Here is a 23,922-nt window from a genome sequence, read left to right as displayed (position 1 = left end):
GGGAATCTCAGATAGCAGGAGACCAAACTGACTCAAATGAGAACTTTTCTATTAATGTGGCTAAGAGCAACAGGAGACCAAAAAAGCCCAGAGTGCATTTCAACCCAGCCCAGAAAGAGCCTGACTGCCTGCTTCGTCCTAGCCATGGTGGCAGAGGAAGTGAGTGGGGAGAGAATGAGACAATGTTAGGGGCTGAGGCACAAAACACTACTGGGGTTCAGGATGTGCCTCACACAGAGCATAGGAGATGGTTAAATGATCAAACAAGGGCTCGACCCATACAAAGGAGGAAGACAGAAACCCGAGGTGAAGATTCAGTTACAAGGGAAATTCAGGAAGATTTCTCACCGCAAGAGGTCACAGATATTTTGAGTAGATTCAGCCAAAGAATAGGAGAACCATTGATATCTTGGATGGTAAGACTCAGTGATCAAGGGGCCAGTGGAATATCAGTAGATAGGACAGACTGCATGAGATTCATAGGTATCAGCCATGATCCTCTAGTTCAACAAGCTTTTAGGGAACATCATCAGCAAGGAGATGGTGATAGCAGGACTACTCTGTTGGCATTAGCCGCTGTGGGATGCAATAAGAGATATGCTACTGATTCTATGTGGCCCACTGAGCACAGACCCTGGTATTCACTTAGAGATTGTATCATGAGACTAAAGGAGGAGGTGATGAAGACTGCCATTATGATAGGAACCTCAGACAAATATTACAATGATCCAATGGAACTGCCTCATAGGAATTTAATAATTAGGACAGCTTCCCCTGCTTATAAACAACTAATTTTGAATTTATTACTTGGAGAAGTAGGGAGCCGTCTTACAACAGTGATAAATAAGATTTTACAGTTACATGACTTAGGTGACTGGGGAAGGGATAGATCTCCTCGAGAGAGAAGGGTGAATAACCAGCAAACTTGGCGCCAAAGGAGAGTAACAAGGAAAGAAATGTTTACTGCTTTATTGAGAGCAGGGGTAGGTTTTGAAATGATAGATGGAATTCCAACCAATGAATTATATAGAATGTACAGAGATAAAGGCCTTGATAACAGGAGAGATAGGGAAATAAGAACTGCTCCTGCAAATACTACAGATGTTGGACCTTCAAACCCAAGTGAATCATATGAAAGGGAATACTAGGGAACAGGCCGAGCCCCAGTCCAAATTAAGGAAATACACAGGCTGGATTGTAGACCTCACATTAACTTGACCATATATTGGAAAAATGGGTCAAGTACGGTAACTGAGGCATTAATAGATACTGGGGCCGAGGCCACCCTTATTTATGGAAATCCAGACAAGTTCAGCCATGGAACTCCTATTACCATTACAGGACTAGGAGGGACTGAAATATCAGCCAGGCAAGTTAAATTAATGATGAAAATTGGACAGTTGCCCAAGAAAGAATATAGTGTGGTTATTGTGCCTATTCCCGAATACATCATTGGAATAGACATATTGAAGGGTATGACCTTAAATTTACCCGAAGGGAAATACCAATTTGCTGTGAGGAAAATGGGCATTAATGCAGTCTTAGTGGGGAAAATCAAGATGGATCCAATCACTTTGCCCGAACCTTCTAAAATAATTACTTTGAGGCAATATCGTGTGCCAGGTGGGCAAGATGAAATTGCCAACACTATAAGAGAATGTGTTGAGGCAGGAGTGTTAGTCCCTACAACTACTCAATGGAACAACCCTGTCTGGCCAGTCCGAAAGTCAGATGGAACATGGAGGATGACAGTAGATTATAGACAGCTGAACAAAGTGACTCCTCCCTTGTATGCTGCTGTCCCAGACACGGTTACTTTAATAGAGAGAATACAAAAACGTGAAGGGACTTGGTATGCAGTTATTGATTTGGCCAATGCCTTCTTTACAATCCCAATAGACCCCAAGCAATGGAATCAGTTTGCTTTTACTTGGCAAGGCCGACAGTATACATTTACACGCCTGCCGCAAGGATATATTCATAGCCCAACTATTTGCCACAGGATTGTAGCTGAACATTTGGATGAATTAAAGTTACCTGGTGTACAGCTTACACATTACATAGATGACATCATGATACAGGGAAAGAATATAAAGGAGGTGGAGGAGAGTTTAGCATTATTAATTGACCATATGAAAAGCAAAGGATGGGAAATCAACCCCGCAAAGGTTCAAGGGCCAGCTCAAACTGTAAAATTCTTGGGGATACAGTGGAATAGAGGACTGCGAGAAATTCTCCCACAAGCTCGACAAAAAATCCAGGATTTTCCCACCCCTACCAATAAGAAAGAGGCCCAAAAGTTCATAGGGCTGTTTGGTTATTGGAGACACCACATCCCACATTTGGGACAGATTTTAAAACCCTTGTATAAAGTCACCAGAAAGAAATATGAATTTGACTGGGGACTTGAACAAAGTAGAGCTTTTGAGGAAGCAAAGGCTGCTATTCAATTAGCTCTAGACTTATGGCCTATGCAAAATGGGCCAGTGGAGTTACAAGTGACTGTACAAGATGACTATGCAAATTGGAGTCTGTGGCAAAAACAACAAAGCCGAAGTGTACCTTTAGGCTTTTGGTCAAGGAAACTGCCCTCATCTGGAGTGCAATATACACCTTTTGAGAAGCAGCTGTTAGCTGCATATTGGGCTTTAGTAGAAACTGAGCAACTAACTCTGGGTCATGAAGTGGTATTAAGGCCTGGAATTCCAATTATGACTTGGGTAATGAGTACCCCAGCTTCTCACAGAATTGGACATGCACAAGAGGCAAGCATAATCAAATGGAAGTGGTATATTCAGAATAGGTCCAGAGCAGGCAAAAATGGAGTTTCTGCTCTACATGAATCTGTGGCGAACATTGATACTGAGAGCAATGAAAAGCCCCTTGAATCTAGGCAACAGATGGTACCATCCTTAGTGAAATGGAATAATGGATATGACGGACTAAATGAAGAACAGAAGAAACATGCTTGGTTTACTGATGGGACAGCAAAATATTTAGGACAGAAGAGACATTGGAAAGCAGTAGCCTATAACCCCTGTACAAGGAGAACTCTGGAAAGTTCTGGGATAGGTGGAAGTAGCCAATATGCTGAACTGATGGCAGTGCATCAGGCCATCAGAGCAGAGAAAGGAGGACAGTGTCATATATTTACTGACTCGTGGGCGGTAGCTAATGGATTAGCTACGTGGATGCCTATATGGAGGAATCAGAATTGGGAGATTCATGGCAAACAAGTTTGGGGTAAAGAGTTATGGGAAAATATATGGGACATGTCTTGGTTACAGATCTGTCAGTTTTTCATGTTGATGCTCATGCAACCCTGACCACACCAGAACGTGAGTACAATGCACATGCGGATCGACTAGCAAAGATTGCTACTGAATGTATTGTCCCTACTCCGACTCCAACTGATGACCCAGCCTTAGCAAGATGGGTCCACCAGACTGCTGGCCATTTAGGGGTCCAGGCCACCCATCGATGGGCACAGGATCGAGGTATCAGTATTTCTCATGCGTTGTTAAAACAAATAACAGAGGAGTGTTGTATATGCCAATTAGAAAAAGAACGAACTCTTCCTAGGATAGTTACTGGAGAAATAGCAAGGGGAAAAGTTCCAGCCCAAATTTGGCAGATAGATTATATTGGCCCACTACCCCAGGATAAAGGATGTAAATATGTATGTACGTGTGTTGACACCTATTCAGGTGTACTAGTGGCTTGTCCTTATAAAGACGCAACTCAGAAAAACACCTGTAAAACTTTAGATATTGTAAGTTTATATTATGGAACCCCAATGCAGATTCAAAGTGACAATGGGTCACATTTCAAGGGCAAAGAAGTGAAAAGATATTGTGTGTTGAATAATATAGAATGGATATATCATATTCCATATTACCCACAAGCATCTGGGCTAATTGAAAGAATGAATGGATTGTTGAAAGAACAGCTGAGAAAATTAAGCTCAAATAATTCATATCGACATTGGAAGGATAATTTGTCTATTGCCTTACGTAATTTGAATAATAGGCCCTTAGGGGGGAGTACACCTCTAGCCAGAATGATGACCCCAAATCTGCAGATCAGAGAACAGCAAACATGTGAGATCCAAAACATTGAATTTTGGACTGTGAGGGAAGATGTCCCACTACCAAGTCCAGGAACACCTGGTTCAGCAGGATATGATTTACATTGTATAGAGAATTTTAGGTTAAATAGGAAAGAGATAAGAAAAACCCCTACTGGAGTATGTATGAGAATCCCCAAGAATCATCTTGGACGGATATTACCTAAACCAGGATTAGCGGCTCAAGGAATACATGTATTGGCTGGAGTGATAGATTCTAATTATCAAAAAGAAATTGTTGTGACACTCCAGAATATGGGTAAAAAACCTGTACAATTTTGTAGAAATGATAGGATGGTTCAAGTCATTATTATCCCCTGTGAAAAAATACCCTTTGTGAAAACTGACCCTCCTCCCAAAATAACTACTAGAGGGGCAAAAGGGTCTTGCTCCATTGATAGAATAAAGTCAGGAGCTAAGGTATGGGTAAAACGGAAGCCAGATGATATTCCAAAGGCTGCAGAAGTTATAGCCCATGGGAAGGACAACACTGTAACAGTTGTCTATTCAGGGGAAAATAATTACCAAATCATACCCCTGAACCATATATTTTACCGTGAATAGGTTATAATAATAGATTCACAGACTCCACAGGTATGGCTGATGCTGGTAAATGCCATAAGCCACTCAGAGGAAAGGTAACTTTGTGTGATTAACGGATGAAAACCTGTACATTTGGGGAAAGGCTGGGAGGACAATCTTAGTCTATATCTAGGGTGGGATCCTCTTGGCTTCCTCATTATGTTCCTTTTGAAAAGAAACATTTCCCACCTGAGTTTGGCTCTGATGTTGGATCTTTGCATAACTGAAATCTCAACCAAACTTGAGATGATTTTATTTGAAGAATTATAGTCCATACTTGTCTATTCTTTTTGTCCTTTGTTTTGGCTAACCTTGTTGCTAGTTTTGTTTCCTTCAGGCTTAAGCACCCTGCACTTTCCGGTGACTGCCTAAGCATGTAGCATTCTTGGAATTCCTGCCAGCTCGTTAAAGAAATGACCTCTGGAATGGGACTTTTTGGGGGCAGGGCCATCTCTACATCCAATTTCAGCATGAAGAAGCTATGGAAAATGAGACCTTCACCCCTCACCCCAAGATTTTGAGCCCCAATCGTTCAAGGGGGGTGGAAATGATGATAGTGTTCTGTTTACTTATTTTGTGTTATCCTTGCTGTGTTGTTTTATTGTTATGATATTATTGATCCTATGTAATGGATACAAGGATTTAGGGGTGGACATTTGAATTATTAATAATTATTTTGGGGATGATTGATTGAAGAGATTATCTTGCTGGGACCTAGGGGTGGATCACATTTGAATCGTAAACCAATATTTAGGAATGTCACCAAATGATATGTTTTGTTTTATAATGAATGATATGTTTTAGTTTCCTTTGTAATTGGATCACAATGTATGTTCTAGGATACATGGCTGATTAGATTATGTATCCTATAACAAGGGGTGGAGTGTAGCCAGAATGGCCTTTGTTTTCTTTGAATGACTCAGCTTACCTCATTGAGCCTCTGGACACTGTGGCTTGCTCTTCCGGGGCAGGAAGCCCAAAGAGCATTCCAGGAAGCAGACAACTTCCTGTGTGATGAGTCATGGGGCTGGCTGAGGGGAGGTGTTAACGGCTACGCTAGGGGGAGGGGCCAAGTCAAGAACCAATCGGCCCTGGTCGTTCAGGCGGTGCTTGATGATGTCAAAAACTCTATAAGAGGGGAGAGGACAGCTTGAAGATCCTCTTTTCCTTTTCCGGTTGGAGCCAGAGACAGTTACAGCGACAGTTACAGCGACAGTTACAGCGACAGTTACAGCGACAGTTACAGTTGCAGTCACAGCCACAGCCACAGCCGAAGCAGGAGCTGCCAGTAGCAGAGCTGACCTACGGGAGAAAGCTGAACAAAGACTTCAGGCCAGTGGGTAATCTTATTACCATAGAGGGGGAAACATGATTTTGCTTTACGCAATCATGCTTCTCTGTAGCCTCCTGGTTACTCTTTCAAGGCGTACTTATTGGGCCTGGAAGCTTTTGATCAATATATCAAAATGGGGTTGCTGGTTCATGGGTTGGTTACTGTGGAGCCTAAATAAATGTTTTGATTCTTCTGCCTTCTACTTTGAGAGTTTCTTATATCCGGCGGTTCCGAACGTTTCAGACATGTTTATGATCCTCTTTGAGATTATAAACTCTGCCCTCCTAATACAGTCCATGACATACAAAAAGTTAAAAACACTTGTACTTGAAAAATCATGCCAATTGAGATATTCTTTATTATAAATGAATAAGAAGTAACAAAGAGATGCATAAAAGGAAATGGAGGTGGTTCAGTCATATAGTGAGAGAGAAGAATGACAGATAAATTGCTCACTTGAATGTCAAGAGTCCAAAAGAAGGCCTCCAACATGTTGGGCAGACCCACTTCATAGGATTTTTAGGTGGCCACGGACAAGAGTTGCGTAAGATAAGAAAGCACTGATAGATTGCTATTTACTGGAAGGAATGCTAACATACATTCAAATCAGAAGGATTTAGTGTATGTGGTGCAGAGAGCTAACTGCTAAGAAAGCAAGGGATCATATTTCTGATGGCTCTCCTGGACTGTTTGTACTTTTCTAAGAGTGGAGAGAATAGCAGTGCCCTGATCCCTTGGAAACTTCCCAGGATCCTAACATCTCTGCTTAATGCCCATCATGCCTGAGCATTAAAGAGAGGGAGAGAAACAATTTTCTAATTTAGATCCTCTGCCTCAGCGAGGTTTTGACTTTATCCCTTTTAAAGCCAGTTAAACACAATAACGTGGACCACTGATCCGCAAGGGAGTAGTCTGGGTGTGTCCTGGCACTTTTGTGCTCAAGAATGGTAATTTTATCAAGCCAGGCAGAGTGATAATGTGTGCTTGTGTTGATTCTTTGCCTTCAAGACAAATTTTTTGGTTTTTGTTATAAAGAAAATGTAGCTGTTAAGAGCTACTAATAGAAGAAGGCCTTCAAATGACTCATTCAGCTGAGAATATTCTGCGTAGATTCGAACATTTCCTGACTACTTATTATCTGGAAGGCATTAATGAGGGTGAGGGAGTCAGGGGAAGGTGCTATATAGAGAAGACTGGCATAGCCTTTGCTTTCAAAAAACTTCTATTTTATTGACTGGTTCTAGCTGGGTCCTCGTAGTTGGACGGAACACAGGGAATTGCCCTGACTCCCACCTGGCTTCCATGCGCCTCCCTTGTCTCTTTTGTATTTGTTCCCTCTTGATATTAGTCAAACAAGTATCCCATAGTTCATGTGTTCAGGACTGGCAACAACTTTGTGAATTCCTGAAGATCTGAGAGTCTGTGTAGGCCTGCAAGTGTGACAGCTGCACTTTCCATGAAACCAGAGTGGTTCATGGCAGGGAAAGCCTTTGCATCAGACCACCAAGAAGAGGACTGGCCAATGTTATCAGCAAATTAGTGCCAAGAGTGGTTGGACAGCACAGAGCTGAGATGAAATATAAAATACTTGATTGGTAGTCTTGCAAAACATCTTTTTGTTTTAATGATTCTTAAATATTAACCTCCAAGCTTATTGTAACAATAGTTACAAGTTAAGTGACCGACTCCTATTACTGCTGTTAAACCTCTTTGCTCCTAATGTGATTCTGCGATTCTGTGATTCTCCTATGTCTAGCATTTCTTTCTGTGTAAGAATAAACAAACCAAATAAACCTTATATTTTAAAAGAGAACAGAAGTGTTAACATAGGAACAACTGAATTAATGCATTTGTTGTTGACACTGAGCCAGTTAAAGAATTTACCTGTCACAAAGCAGTGACTTCCAGGATGGCCAATTTCAGAATATTCAAGGACAAGGAAAAATCCCAACCTGCTTTGGTCCCAAGGGGTATACAACGGAATATTTTCTTATATTACTGATGCCTTTATAATACTCCTCTTTGGGTCTCACCTGGAACCGAAGGAAGTTCACCTTTGCATCAGCTGGCCATCTCGCCCACCTCTTCTGGCCAGATGTTTGGCACTAAGATTCCCTCCCTTCTCTTCCCCACCCCCCACCCCAAAGGGGAGAAGAGTATTGTTCATGGAATCCCAAGTTTCCTTTAAATATAGCTATTGGCTTAACTCCCACATATCTCAAGGCCTTGTGGAACTCAGGTTAATTTGCTGTTGTTGTTCGGTTGTGTCCAAATCTTCATCACCCAGTTTGGGTTTTTCTTGGCAAAGATACTGAGATGCTTTTCTATCTCCTTCTCCACTTATCTTACAGATGAGGAAACTGAGGCAAACAGAGTTAAGTGACTTGCCCAGGGTCACACAGCTAGGAAGTGTTAGAGACCAGATTTGAACTCAGGAAGATGAGTCTCCTTGATTCTGGGACCAGCACTCAATCCACTGCACCGTCTAGAGGCCCTCCACAGGTTAATTACTGCCAGAATAATCAACTAATGTCATTAGATTGTGATTTTCTCAAGAGCAGGGAATGTATTCTGTCTTTCTTTGTATCCTCTGGGCTTACCACAGTGTCTGGCACATGGTAAGCGTTTAATAAATATTTACTGACTAACTGACTAATGGGTACGATTTGGTAAAACACCTAAAGAAAAAAAATCTGCCTATCTAGAACCTCAGAAACAAGGCGGGGGAGGGAAAGGAGGAGGGGGTGTGTCAAGATTTGAAGAGAGGACAGCTTGCAACAAAAGGAACAGCGAGTGCTAGGCCAGCAACTTCAGAATTATAAAACCTAAGGCTGAAGATGTGAGGAAGATTTCCCACATCTGGACTTTAGCAAAGGAGCTGTTGGAATCCCTCACTGAGAAGAGCTTGGCCCCACGGAAACGACTTCCTAAGGGCTGGGGACCTAATATGGCGGAATTGAGAAGGAGATGCTTCCTAGAGATGGGGGAGGGGCGGGGGTGGGTGGGGAGAAGAGACCCAACATGTCTTACTAAATGGCGCTATCTAGTGGCGAGAGCTATTGGGTGAGAAGCATTTTAGCCCTGGCTCATGTTCATTGACTGAGAAGAAATTCACCTCCTGGTATCACGGTTTTCCCATCTTTCTACCTTTCAAGAGTATTCCTTGGTCAATGGCATCCTACAAGAAGAAAACTCTCTGAAACTCCTCATAAAACCATAGATAGAGCTGCAAGGGACCTAAAGACCACCTAGTTCAATTCCCTCACTTCACAGATGAGGAATCAAGACCAAGTTAAGTGACTTGTCCTGGGTCATACAGCTACTCAGTGTCTGAGGTAGGACTGGAATCCAGGCTATCCTGATGCCAAGTCCAGCACTCTGTTTACCAAGCTGTTATTATTATGAATTTTATTAATAGATTATTTTTACATAACATTCAAATTTTTCTCTCTCCTTCTCTACTCAGGGAGGTTTTTTGTTTGTAACAAAGAATAAAAAGTGGAGGTCGGTGGGGGGGTGGGGGGTGGAGGGGGAGGAGCAGTTCAGTAAAACTCATCAGCATATCGGATCTTAGATTCTGGAGTTGGAAGAGACTCGAGAGGTCGTTTTGACTGAGACTTATAGTAAGTATATTCAGTGTAGAACAGTTATTATTAAATCCAAACCTCATCGTTCCTCCCACAATGGGAAAAACTCGGCTCCGCTTAAAAGCCTGAGGCCAATGTTAACTAGGAAGGTAGCAACCTGATAAGATCTAGGGGACAGGGAGGGAACAGGACTGAAGAGGAAGATATTGCCAATTAGGGACCCTTCCAACAAAACAACAGACTGGTCCAAGACAACACCTCTTGCTCTGGTGGCCAGACTCCTTCTCATTACCTCCCTGAAAATCCACCCCTCCATTCCCTGCTCTACTCCCCCATCTCAGAGAAAATAGGATTGCCAAAAAACAAAAACAAAAAAACAACCCAAACTCCTCAGCTGGAAAAAGGGCAGGCTGAAGTCAACTCAATCTCCCAAATGCCTTGGGGGTGGGGGTGGGGGGCATCATGCCAAAGGCATGTCCCTCTGTGACAGGATCTGGTGAGCCATCCTCACCTCCAACCCCTGAAACTCTATGCAAAGACAACCCAAATAATGCCGAGCTCAAGCTTAGGCCTGCATGTCTCAGCTTAGTTCACCATTTATGGTATGTGAGCTCTGTCTGGGCTGTAGATACCAATAAATCGCCTATGCTGGGAGGGGAGAACTTCACTCATCCAAAGCTGTCCTCGGAGCAAATCCAAACATAGCCCCTGGCAGATTCCTTTTCCCTTAAACCTTTTGGCACAAGCCTGTGTTCAGAAAAGCACCCCTCTGCCCTATCCCTCAACTGCAACATGTGGCCGGGGGGACCAGGGGACACGCATCAGGAGACCGTTCAGCCTTAAGGTCAAAGATTCCCTGTTCCCGATGGTAGCCTCGGCCAAGCTGTATATCTCTAATCTAAATACGGGCAGTTGTGGACAAGCAGGGGATTAACTAGGCTGTCAGCTGAAACAGACCAAGTGAGCACGAGACTAATGAAACATGAAGCTGAGATCTGTGCTCCATCACTCTGTTTTGACCCTCTCTTTGATCACTACTGATCTTGCAGGAGGATGGAAGTGGGGAGGACTGGGAGGTAGCCATGTAGAAACAGGGGCAGGGAGAGGGGAATGAAGACAATCAACAGTCCCCTTTCTAAGATGATGGGGGGCTAGGGATGGGGAAAGAAGAGCTACTATCCTGACCCTGGCAGATGAAGCTCACAGCTTATCCCTTCCCTCTAATCACATTAAAATAGTTTCTTGGGCTACCTATGAGATCTTCAGAAAAACTTCATCTCCCTTGAGATTGTAAAATGAGGGACTTGCACAACATGACCTCTGAGTTGTAGCCCAAGATCTTTGTTTCCAAGAGACTGAGTCCACATATATCTATAGGCCATGAAAGGAGGACCACAAACTAAATATTAATAGTTGAATCCATAGGGGGAAATAGCTAGGAAGTGACAGGAGTGGGAAGAGTCATAGGAAAGAAAGGCTTAGACTCATTTATAGGTGGTTAAATGGATAGAGTATTGGACTGGAGGCAGAAAGATCTGAGTTCAAATCCTCCCTCTGATACCAACTAGCTACGTGACCCGGGGCAAGTTAGGGGGTACAAAGAATCACAGTTCCGAGACGGTCTATAAACGTTGGTAGGCACCCTCCGGTGATCCTCCCTATGCCTTCTCCACATTCTCTAGTCTTTCCCATACCCATCTTCCAGGTAACTGTTAGCACTCAAAATGGGGATGATCATAGCACCTACCTCACACAGGTGTTGTTGTGGGGATGAAATGAGATAACATATTTAGAGCACTTGCAAAATGTAAAGTGATACATACGTGAATGTTACCTATTATCATTCAAGGATGGTGAATTAAGGAGGCATTAAAAAGGGATGGAGGATGTTTGGATAGCATCCTTTGCAACACTGTCTTCATGGATCACAGACTTTAAAATTTACAGCTGAAAGGGACTTGGTGGTCATCTGGTCGTTTTACAGATGAGAAAACGGAGGCTCAGGGAAGTGATCTGTCCAAGGTCATACAGGTAGGGGAATGGAAGAATCAAGGTCTGAACCTATATTCCTTTGACTCCAGAATCAATGCTCTTTCCACCACGACACTCAGGTCAACTGAAGGGCAACGAATCTACCCTGGGATGGGATGGAGAAGGGGACTAATCCAGTGCGACCTTTCAGAGTGCCACTGCCCATTATACAGGCACCCAGGCTCCAGGTCCGAGTCTATTTCTAATGCACAAATCATCTTTAACCAACGTTAGATACATCACCAGCGGGAGGCAGCAAGGTATGATGAAAAGAACACTGAACCAGGAATTCTGAACCTGCATTCATGAGACCTGAGTTTAAATCCCATCTCCTTTCACTTAATGACCTCAGGCAAGTCACTTTTCTGGCTTTTGTTGTGGTTGTTCAATCATTTTAGTGGTGTCTGACTCTTCATGACCCCATTTGGGGTTTTCTTGGCAAAGATACTTTAGTGGTTTGACATTTCCTTCTCTAGCTCATTTGACAGATGAGGCAAACAGGGTGAAGTGACTTGCCCAGGGTCACACAGCTAGTAGGTGTCTGAGGCCAGATTTGAACTCAGGAAGATGAGTATGCCTGACTACAGACCTAGCACTGTACCTATTATTTCTGGTTCCTCAACAGTAAAATGAGAAAGCTAGACTAAATGACTTTTGACGTCCCTTCCATTTCTACATCTATGATTTTACAACTTGTTTACATCAGGCTCTTTTAATTTCTGGACTAAGGCCCCTAGTCACACATTCACTAGGAAGGTCTATAGAGGGTCCATCAGATGAAACTCCTGTCACATACAATGTTGTTCCAAGAAGTATCGAGGTGCTCCCTGAATCCTCTTAGAACTTGTGGTCTGATAGGGGGACAGAACAAAGAAACACGCACAGAGAATATAAATTAATAGGGTTCTGACAGTGTATATGCCAGACCAAAGCAGTATGTTAGATATTGCCTGATGAGAGGACAGCACCCTTAGGGAGGGCATGACATCTTACCTGAGAGTCCTGAAACCGAGGGACGATTCTCTAGGGTTTCATTACTCACTATTACACAACCCAGAGCTTCCCCCTCCGAGACAGGCTGACCTTCCTCTGGCCACGATGGCCTCGAGGGGCTTTCAGAGGGCTAAGCGGTTCCCTTGTGGAGAAGATCACCGAAAGGCTGTGGTAATCAGATTACTGGGACATAAGGCCAAGACCCTGTCTAAGTACTGCTCTAGGGAGCCAGCAGGAGGAGGGGGGAGACCGGCGATCCCTAGGCTCTCCTCAGAAACATTTCCCTTTATAACAACCGCTTTGCCCTGTATGCCCACAGCAGTGATGCGTTGTCTGCCTGTTTTCATTTGAGGTTGTTTCTTTGCTCTGTGAGTGGGTTTAAAAATACATAATCTTTCTTTTGTGTTTACAAGTGGATAGAGCCCTGGGCTTGGAGTCAGGAAGACCTGAATTCAGATCTTGTCTCAGAAACATATTAGCAATGTGACCCTGAGCAAGCCATTTGCCTGCTTGCCTGCTTCAGTTTCCTCATTTGCAAAACAGGAATAATCATATTACCCACCCCCCCAGGGTAAAATTAAATATCTGAGAAACACTCGGTAGACCTTAAAGAGCTATGTAAATGCTTGCTATATTTCATTTCTGAATATATTCCTCCCATCTTCCCTACCTAGTGATCCCCTCCCTCCCTCCATTTACAGACAACTAGGTGGCACAGTGGATAGAATACTGGACCCTGAGTCAGGAAGACCTGAGTTCAAATCTGGCCTCAGACACTTATGAGCTTTTTAACCCTGGGCAAGTCACTTAACTTGTTTGCCTCAGTTTCCCTTACCTGTAAAATGAGAATCATAATAACACCTACCTCACAGAGCTGTGAGGATCAAATGAGATATTTATATAGCACTTAGCATACAGTAGGTGCTCTATAAATGCTTATTCTCCTCCCTTTCCCAGCCCTTGTGACAAAGAATAAAAAAAAATGAAAACAGATCAGCAAAGCAATCACCATATCAACTGAGTTAGGCAGCGCATGTAATATCCCACATGCAAAGAATAGCACCTCTTCAAAGAAGGGAGTACATTTTCTTAACTAGGAGAATTTTAAAATTCCACTTTTTATGTGTGTATCTTGTTTCTTTCCATGTTTTTGGAAGCTCTGAAAGAACACAGAACCTGCCCTTTGCTCTGCATCTTCCTCATTGACCATGGCTTGGCCTAGAGAAGGCCCTCAGGGAAGGTGAGAAGGGAGCAGACTCAGTTAGATAGGATCTATCTAACTCTTAACTTGAAGATGCCTTATCATTCATTGCTTTGCCTTCAGGCTTAACAGCTGCTTCCCTATCAAGACATACAGATGGATCTCTTGTTTTCATACATCCACAGAGAACCTGCCTATCAGGTGAGGGAATGATTATGCTTTTGAGCGCGAGATATTGGTCTTACCCTGGACAGTAACCTGGGCACTGCAGGATGCCCGGCCTGAAGGATTCTCAGCAAGGCAGGTATAGAGACCGTTGTCCTCAGGTAATGCATCTTGTACTTGCAATTCAGCCACACCGTCCTCGAAAGTTGTGTGGGCATACTGGATAGGCCGATCTGTTCACAAAGAAAGACAGAAAACGTCAGTTCAGGATGACTTTCTTCAGGGGTGATAATTGGTTATTTCAGAGCTAAATTTCCTTTCAACTGGTGGTAATGGGGAAAAAGAGATAAGCATGGGGGGAAGAGAAAGACAGGGAACGGGATCCACTGAGGAGACAGGGACAGGAGCTCAGGAGGCCCCACAGGAGAGGGGTAGGGGAATGGGGGCTCTTTGAGAGAGAAGAGAGATTTGATCATGAATAGCAGAGGAGGCATTCAGGAAGGAAAAGGGAAGTTTTCTGAGTATTCTAACATTAAAAATATTCAAAAACCTGCATCTATTATCTCACAGAACTCTAGAGCTGAAAAGAATCTTAAAGGATCCTCTGGCCCAGGGCCAGGCCTACTATCAGACTGGACTTTCTGCAGCTTAGACAGATGGGCTATGGGCATATAGTACATTTAAATCTCTCCTGGGACAGTGATTCCACAGTCTCACCTCAGTCAAATATTGAAGATTTAACCAGAGTTCTTCTATGTATCTATTTAATCAAATTCTATCTTGCTATACCTAAGCCGAGGCACTTAAAAATAACCAAAAAGAAAAAAAAAGATTAGACCATCCCTTTCCCTCTATAAAATGAGAGGTTACCATCTGTCAAGGAGAGCTTGAGTTCCTAACCTGAGGTCCCTGAATTTCTTTTTTCTTTTAGTTTTTTTCTTTACTTTTTCATTTAAAAATTTTTTTGAGTTCAAAATTCTCTTCCTACCTGACCCCTCCCTCACGCAATGAGAAGGCAAGCAATATGATAGGAATTATACATGTGAAGTGATGCAAAACATATTTCCTTATTAGCCAGGATGAACTTTTTTCAAAAAATATTTTGATAATTTGCATTTCACTATAATTGGTTTCCTCTGCAATTCTATGCATTTAATTTTTTTGTACTTAAAAACATTATTCTCAGGAGGGGTCCGTAGATTTCACCAAGCTGCTAAAATGGTATTCCATGGCCCCCAGGAAAGGTCAAGACCCCCACTCTGGAGGTAGTGCTGCGTAGAAATGGGCAAATGGATGAAATGACTTCTAGGGGTTCATTTTCTGCCATATGTTTCTAGGACTTTATCATTTTAAGACTTGATCTTTTAGTTTCCAGGAAAAAAAGGAAAAAAAAATCTCATTATTAGGGCTTCTGGCTTGAGAACAGGAATGTGTCCATTCTCTATGCAGGGAACAATTGACAACTTCTATTCTGTGCCAGACCCTGGAGTCCTGGTTTGTACTTCATAAAAATGAAAGGGGGAATGGGGAGGGGGGAAGAAGAGAAGTATTCTTGACATAGTTAATTTTTTTCTTCTGCCTGTAACAACACTTGTGTCTCCATGACATATTTGCAGAGACTGCAGGCTGGGCCAATACAATAGCTAACCAGGCCAGTTAAGGAGGCTCTGTCTTCCTATTATTTTTCTTCTTTTAAAGGGAAGAAGAAACACATTTTGTGGCTAGAACGCTAGGGGTAGGAAAGCTACATTTGTCCCAACACAGTACCTGGACCTACACCACGTTAAAGAGTTCAATTTTCTCTCCCCAGTTTTGCTGTTACAGCACAATACGGTAGATTTATCTTGCTGTCGATTTTTCCCTTATCAAAGGAATAACTGGCTTTAGCTACACAGACGCAAAAGCAGACCAAGGCGCCCAAAGGGATCTATTAGGCAGATTTGACTTGGGAATGCTTGAGACCTAGTCTCTAACTCTTAGGCAGGGAGGGCTAGGCTTAAAGCAGCTGGAAACTGAATTGATCTTGAGCACCCCCTGGTGGGTGCCGTGGGAAAATGCCAAGACTAACGGTCTTGGATAGAAATCAAATCCAGTTCTCGATCTGCAGGATAGTTTCACGTTGATGGCAGACTAAATTAGGTTGGACCTTGCTTCAACAAAGTGAAATCATATTGTGTTCTAGCTAGAAGGTTGATTCATGTTCAGTTTAACTCAATAAGCATATATTAAGCACCCACTGTACCATATCCTGGAGATACATACATACACTTATTTTGTTTAACTGACTTTTCTATTCATCCAGAGCACCTGACAAGGATTCTGCACATGTAGATGTCAGAGAGAGGAAAAGCCGGAGTGATCAACCCTAAGTTACTGATTAAATTCATTTAGCCTTAATTAATCACTGAGAGATCTTTAGTAACAGTTTAATCTTTCTTCTGTCTGATATAGTATAAGGTCATAGGATCATAGATTTAAAGCTAGAAAGGACTTCAGAGTCCACTGAGTCCAACTCTGAATTACAGATAAGCAAATTGATAGGTTAAGTGTCCTGATTAGAGTCACGCAGTTACTAAATATCTGATGGAGAAGTTGAACCCAGGCTTTTTGACCAACTACAGCATGCTGAACTAGAAGCCAGGAGACTTGGGTTCTAGCTCTAATTTTGTAAATAACGAGCAATGTAACCTCGAATAAACTGTTGACTTTTTGGGGCCTCCATTTATTCACCTATAACATGAGATGACTGGATTAGTGGTCTCTGAATCTATGAAACTATTAGCCTGACTTCCTCCTGCTGCCTAGCACATTCTTTCACCATTGAGAAGGTAATCTCAGGAAACATGGACTTATTTCAAAATGAATGAGGAAGGTAAAGCTGCACCCCCAAAACAATCATGAGAACAATGGGTCAGGAAACACAGGGTTAATACAGCTAGTGAAAACAAGCACCTAGCTGCATAGTTCAGTGAAGAGTGCTGGGTTTGGAATCAGGGGGCCTGGGTCAAGTCCTGACTCTGCCATTTACTCTTTGTATACCTTTATGCAAATTATCAGGGCCTTAACTGGTTCATCTGCAAAATGAGGAGGTTGGACTAGATGACCCTAAGGTCCCTTCCAGATATAAATCTTTGATCCTTGGTCCTTTGATCCTTTGATCTTTGGTCCTTGTGGAATTCAAATTACTAGACTCAAATGAACATAAGGGGACTGACTACTGGACCACTGTCTGTGACTTTGCAAGTCGCTGAACATCTCTGGGCCTCAGTTTTCTCATCTGTAAAATGGGGGAAGGAGGAGGGTTGGCAATAATGATCTCTAAGACCTAATGGGAGAATGAGTGCCCCAGAGATCTAACCTTGGCTTTTGCTAGTTGGTCAACATTTTAATCAATGACTTGGATATAAAAGCATAGATGGGTGGAGAGGGAGTAAGCATTTATTAAGCACCTACTATATGCCAGGGGAATGTGCTAAGCTCTTTACAGTTATAATCTCATTTGATCCTGGGAGACAGGTGCTATAACTATCCTTATTTTACAGATGAGGAAACCAAGGCAAACAGAAGTTAAGTGACTTGGTCAGAGCTATATAGCTAGTAAGCTTCTGAGCCCAGGTTTGAAAGCAGGTTTTCCTGACTTCATGCTCTAACAAACAACCACTGGCATACCCAGGATGGCTGCTAGTGCAGGTTCTTTTATCTGCTAGGAAAGACAGCTGTTTCAAGGTCAACAATCTTCTTTAATTAAACAGAAAAAATACAGAGAAGAGAAGTAAAGACCAACAGACAGGGCTCTTCTGCCTGAATCAAAGCTTTACATCCGCCACCGAATGGAGAGAGCCTTTACCTCCGAGCAGTGGGAGAGCTCTGAACATCCGGCCACTCAGAGTCTCGACCAGGGAATTGCAACATCTTTCTCAGAAGCGAGCCCCCAAAGCAAAAGCTCACCTCTAAAAATATATACTCTTTCAGAGCCTAATTAGTAATTAACAAAAGGTGTGTAAGCCTTCCTATAAGCAAGCTTCCCTTAATCCCTTAATGGGCTCCATGTGAGGCCTATTGATGGGTGGGGAAGATCTTATTCCCCATTAACCCTACACATGCCCAGTGCCACCTAGCTATCTCCCATAGATGGCAGAGATGGCATGTGTATCAATTTTCAGGTAATGCAAAGGTAGGAGGGAAAGCTAACAGGTGGTATGACTGCATCAGGGTACCCACAAAGACCCCAGCAGACTAGAATTCTGCAGTGAATCTGCTAAGCTGAAATTTAGCAGGGAAGATTTTAAAGTTTCCCACTTGGCTTCAATTTTGTAAGTCCAAGCTGGCAGAGATGCGGCTAGGTAGCTTTTCTTCTGGGGAAAGCCTAGAGATTTTGATGGACTGAGGGTTCAGTATGAGTCAATATGGCCACCAGGAAACCTAATGCCATATTGGGTTACACAGGAAAGGAAACACAGCATTTAGGACAAGGGTGGTCATAGGACTGTTATACTTGGATTGAACTACACCTGGAGGACTGTGCTCACTTCAAACTTTAAGAAGGATATTGGGGGCAGCTGGGTGGCGCAGTGAGTAGAGCACCGGCCCTGGAGTCAGGAGGACCTGAGTTCAAATCCGGCCTCAGACACTTGACACACTTACTAGCTGTGTGACCTTGGGTAAGTCACTTAACCCCAATTGCCCTGCCTTCCTCCCTGCAAAAAATAAAGAAGGATATTGGGGCAGGTAGGTGGTATAGTGGATAGAGCACCAGCCCTGGAATCAGAAGAACCTAGATTTTTCTGCTTGGTTCCAGAGGGTAGAACTAGGAGAAGTGGGTGGGAGGTTGAGATGCACATTTAGGCTTAATGCAAAGAAAAACCTCATCATGATTGGGTCTGTACAAAAGAGCAGGGGTCTGCCTCAGTAGAGAGTGAATTACCCCTCCCTGGAAATCTTCAGATAAAATTGGAACATCCTTTTTCAAGTGTGAATTAGAGGCTTCAGGGAAAGGGTGTGGCTTGGGCCAGATGTCCTCTGAAGCCTCTCCTAACACTGAAATTCTGTGAAGTCACCTTAGAAATCATCTAGCTCAATTCTTTCCTTTTGTTAATGAGGAAACTGAGGCTGGGAGAAGTGGTATGATTCGGTGAGGTTGTCATCATGCAATCACCTTTACTCCCTTTGACCCAAGTCCAGCCCAGGGAAGACCACTGCACTAGTCAGTTTCAAGTATACGTAAATGGAAAAAGTGATAGAAACTTGCTCTTCTACTCTCCTAGTTAGATGGTACCATGGACAGAGCCCCAAGCCTGGAGTCAGGGAGACCTGAGTTCAAAGCTGGCCTCAGACTCTTACCAGCTGGGTGACCCTGGGCGAGTCATGTAACCCTTTTGGCTTCAGTTTCCTCATCTGTAAAATGACCTGAAGAAGAAAATGGAGAACCATTCCAGTATCTTTACCAAGAAGAGCCCAAGGCGGGGTCACAGAGTCTGACATGACTAAAAATGACCAAACAGCAGCAGCAGCAGCAGCAACCCTCTCCCCTGCCTGAGGACTCAATTTAACCAAAGCCTACCCTCTATGACCCCGACATCCATCTTCTCTGGCTACACAGGAGTCATCAACGTCCTGCTCCGCTCACTGAAGTTCAACTGTCCAATATGCGCAGGGCAAACAATGCACGCTGACTTGTTAAGCCAATTTGTGCTCTTGAAAGAGGTGTAGGATTATAAAACTAGTTAGAGTTGGAAGATGTGTTGGAGATTAAATAACTCAATTCTAATTTCATAGACAAAGAAGCTAATGTCCATTGAAATAAAAGAGATGACCCAACACTGAAGAGCTAGCTAATGGCAGTGTTGGCACAAAGTCTCCATTTGGACTCTTTGTCCATTGTTCTTTCTATTGCACGGTGTTGATTCTCTTCGTTTTTATTATTATTGCTGGTAGTGTTGTCTGTTGTCGTCCTCATCTGTCTGTTATTGTTATTATTGTCATCTTCATTTACTGCTGCCTTTTATTGGGAGGCACCTAGGGTGGATAGAGCACTGGACCTGGAGTCAGGAAAACCTGAGTTCAGATCCAGCCTCAGACACTCACTAGGCGTGCGACCCTGGGCAAGTCAGTTAACCTGTTTGCCTTAATCCACCGGAGGACAAAATGGTAAACCACTCTGCCAAGAAAACCCCGTCCAGGGTCCTAAAGAGTCCGACATGACAGGCAGCAACAATACGATTTAGAGGCAACTGCCCTAAAGGAAGTCGCAGTATGGTTAAGGGAGACTTGACCCTACTTAGTACTTTAGTGACTAAACACCATGACTACCAAGCTGAGAGTCCTTTTAGTCCTTCAGTGGGGAGAGGGAAGAGGAAGCAAACAAAGAGGACAAGACAATGCCTTACCATTGAGTAGCCAGGTGATGTATGGTACGGGCTTCCCTTCTATTGTGCATTGTAGCACAAAGTCCTCACCCTCTATGACGGTACAACCCTTCAGGACACTGGAAAAAGAGGGGGCCATCTGACTGACTCGTGGTCCTATTAGGGGAAAGAACAAGCCAGCTGTCAGCAATGTATCTAGCCTTCGTTCATTCAAGCACAATCTAGCTGAAAGGGGTTTAAACAGAAACGAAAGGGGGAATTGCTGCCTACATACATAGATAGATAGATATCATAGAGTTGCAACATCATTGGGAGAATAACAACTGTGATGCCCAGAAATTCATGGGAAATGTAGTGTAAGAAAAGATCCAATGATAAAACCACAGGGTCAAATGTCCTTACACAAATGTATGGCAAAAAGTATGTAGGGTGAGTAAAGTCAATGAATACAAGGATGCAAATCGGACTTCCCAAGTATTATTGAGACATAATAAGATGAGGACCTGAGTTCAAATCCAGCCTCAGACACTTAGTAGCTCTGTGACTCTGGGCAAGTCACTTAATCCTGATTGCCTACACACACACACACACACACACACGCACACGCACACGCACACGCACACGCACACGCACACGCACATGCACACGCACACACACACGCACACAACATAGGTCATTTTAATAAGATCTATGTTGGAAGTACGGTTCTAGGCAGGTGCACCTTACAGAAATAAGGAAACTTAATTGGATTTGTTATTTCACTGGTATGGGCATCATTTCCAGTGAGACAAAAGATAACAAGGCTCAGTTCCTATGCTACTTCAAACACGATCTGTTTGGATACATCCAATGGCAAGTACTTTATATTTAGTTATGTCTGTATGTGTTGTCTTCCCCTCCACCCCCATATAAAACATAAGCTCCTTAAGGGCAGAGATGGATTACTTTGTGTTTCTGTACTACAAATGCCTAGCACACAGAAGGTGCAGAAAGTGCAGAAGGTGCAGAAGAAGGAGGAGGGGGAGGAGGAGGAGAAGGAAGAGGAGGAGGAGGAGAAGGAGGAGGAGAAGAAGAAGGAGAAGAAGAAGGAGGAGAAGAAGAAGGAGGAGAAGAAGAAGAAGGGTTAGAAGGAGGAGGAGTAGGAGGGGGAGGAGAAGGAGGAGAAGGAGAAGGAGAAGGAGGAGGAGGAGGAAGAAAAGAAGAAAGAGAATGAGGGAGGAGAGAAGGAAGAGGAGGGAGGAGGAGAAGGAAGAGGAGAAGGAAGAAGAGGAGGAGGAGAAGGAAGAGGGAGAAGGAAGAGGAGGAGGAGGAGGAGAAGGAGGAGGAGAAGAAGAAGGAGAAGAAGAAGGAGGAGAAGAAGAAGCAGGAGAAGGAGAAGAAGGGTTAGAAGGAGGAGGAGTAGGAGGAGTAGGAGGGGGAGGGAGAAAGGAGGAGAGAGAGAAGGAGAAGGAAAGGGGAGGAGAGAGAAGAAGAGGAGGAGGAGGAAGAAAAGAAGAAAGAAAGGAGGATGAGAGAAGGAGAAGGAGAAGGAAGGAGAGGAGAGGAAGAAAAGAAAAAGAGAAGGAGGAGGAGAGAGAAAGAGAAGAGAAAGAGAGGAGGAGGCGAGAAGAAGAAGGGGAGGGAGGAGGAGAGAAGGAAGAGGAGAGGAGAAAGGGAGGAGAGAAGAGAGGAAGAAGAAGAGGAGAAGAAGAGGGTTAGAAGGAGGAGGAGTTGAGGAGTAGGAGGAGGCGAGAGGAGGAGAAGGAGAAGGAGAAGGAGGAGGAGGAGGAGGAGGAAGAAAAGAAGAAAGAGAAGGAGGAGGAGGAGGAGAAGAAGAAGGAGGAGGAGAAGGAGGAGGAGGAAGAGAAGAAGAAGGAAGAGGAGGGGGAGGAGGAGGAGAAGGAGGAGGAGGAGGAGGAAGAGAAGAAGAAAGAGAAGAGAAGGAGGAGAAGAAGAAGGGTTAGAAGGAGGAGGAGGAGAAGGAAGAGGAGGAGGAGGAGAAGGAGGAGGAGAAGAAGAAGGAGGAGAAGAAGAAGGGTTAGAAGGAGGAGGAGTAGGAGGAGGAGGAGAAGGAGGAGAAGGAGAAGGAGGAGGAGGAGGAGGAAGAAAAGAAGAAAGAGAAGGAGGAGGAGGAGGAGAAGAAGAAGGAGGAGGAGGAGGAGGAGGAAGAGAAGAAGAAAGAGAAGAAGCAGCAACAGCAGCAGCATTTCTATAGCATCTGAAGGTTTGTGAATTGCTTTACATATGCTATCCCATTTGATTTCCACAATAAGTCTGGAAGGTAAATGTAATTATTATCTTCATTTTACAGATCAGGCAACTGAGACACAGAGAGATTGTGTCTTGTCCAGGGGCAGCAATCACCTATCAATGGCCAGACAATGTACTGGAGAGACAAAGAAAGGCAAAACCATGGTCTCTGCCCTCAATGAGCTCACATTCAAAGGGGGGAGACAATAGGGAAACAACTATGTAAATACAAGATGTATAAGGGATAAATTGGAAATAATCTCAAAGGGAAGGCAGCAACGTTAATGAAGACTGGGAAAGGCTTCCTGCAGAAGGTGAGAATTTAGCTGAGACTTGACGAAAGCCAAGAGGTGCAAGTGAGGAGAGAGAACAGCATTCCAAGCACAGGGGACAGCCAGGCAAAGTGCAGAGACAGGAGATAATGCTGTGTCTTTAGCAAGAAATAGAGGGAAGGACAGTGCCTTCATCATGATTTGGGAGCCACCCAGATCAGTCTGTAGGCCAGGCAGAGCTTCCACTTCCTGGCTGTCCCTCAAGTCTGCCTGGGTGGAAGGAACCCTTGGGGCTATCACTGGCACATGTCTTTACTGTATCTTTAGCTTTATCATTAATAAGTTTTAGCTAGGTAATTCTGGGAGCTATGTCCTAGGTGGCCTGCTGGATAGAGTACCAGGCCTGCAGTCAGAAAGACTCATTTATCTTCCTGAGTTCAAATACAGCCTCAGACACTTACTAGCTGTGTGATCCTGGGCAAGTCACTTAATCATGCTTGCCTCAGTTTCCTCCTCTGTAAAATGAGCTGTAGAAGGAAATGGCAAACTACTCCAGTATCTTCACCAAGAAAACCCCAAATGGGGTCACGAAGAGTTGGACATGACTGAATAAGTGTCCCTATTCCTTATATCCCAGTAGAACTTTGCATCCTTCTTATATTCATACTCCTGGACCATATTCTTTTCAGTCTGTCTTCCATCCATTTCTTTGGGCCTTCTCTAATATCCACCAGGAGTCACCACTGAGTACATTGATTATGAATAAGTCATTCAGCCAATCAGTCAACAAGTATTTATGAGGCACTCACTACTTGTCAGGCACAGTGCTAAACAGTGGGATACAAATACAAGGAAAAAGAAAGAGCCCTGCCCCCGAGGAGCTTGCATTCTAATAGGAGAAGATAATAGAGAGCTAGAAAGGGGGATAAATAGATAAAGATGCACTCAGGAGTTGGCGAAACTCTGTTGGTATGAAATTGTTATGTTTTATTTGTCCATCTCAGCTGTTTCTACCTCTCTCTGTATTTTCTCTATCCT

General features: G+C 43.6%; 1 protein-coding gene across 2 annotated transcripts in view; it reads right to left on the bottom strand.

Annotated features, from left to right (window-relative positions):
• Window positions 1-23,922, bottom strand: part of MYLK (myosin light chain kinase) — a 338,535-nt gene that overhangs the window by 162,164 nt on the left and 152,449 nt on the right. For both annotated transcript variants that reach the window (XM_036746782.1, XM_036746783.1), the window contains exons 10-11: window positions 20,405-20,539; window positions 14,099-14,251 (exon numbers count right to left, since the gene is read on the bottom strand). In XM_036746782.1, the coding sequence (XP_036602677.1) occupies window positions 14,099-14,251; window positions 20,405-20,539 (288 nt within the window). The remainder of the gene's footprint in view (window positions 1-14,098; window positions 14,252-20,404; window positions 20,540-23,922) is intronic.

This window comes from Trichosurus vulpecula, chromosome 2, assembly GCF_011100635.1.
Source record: "Trichosurus vulpecula isolate mTriVul1 chromosome 2, mTriVul1.pri, whole genome shotgun sequence".
Taxonomy (NCBI): Eukaryota; Metazoa; Chordata; class Mammalia; order Diprotodontia; family Phalangeridae; genus Trichosurus; species Trichosurus vulpecula.
Note: the sequence above shows the minus strand (reverse complement) of the source record. Positions and strands in the feature narration are given on the sequence as shown.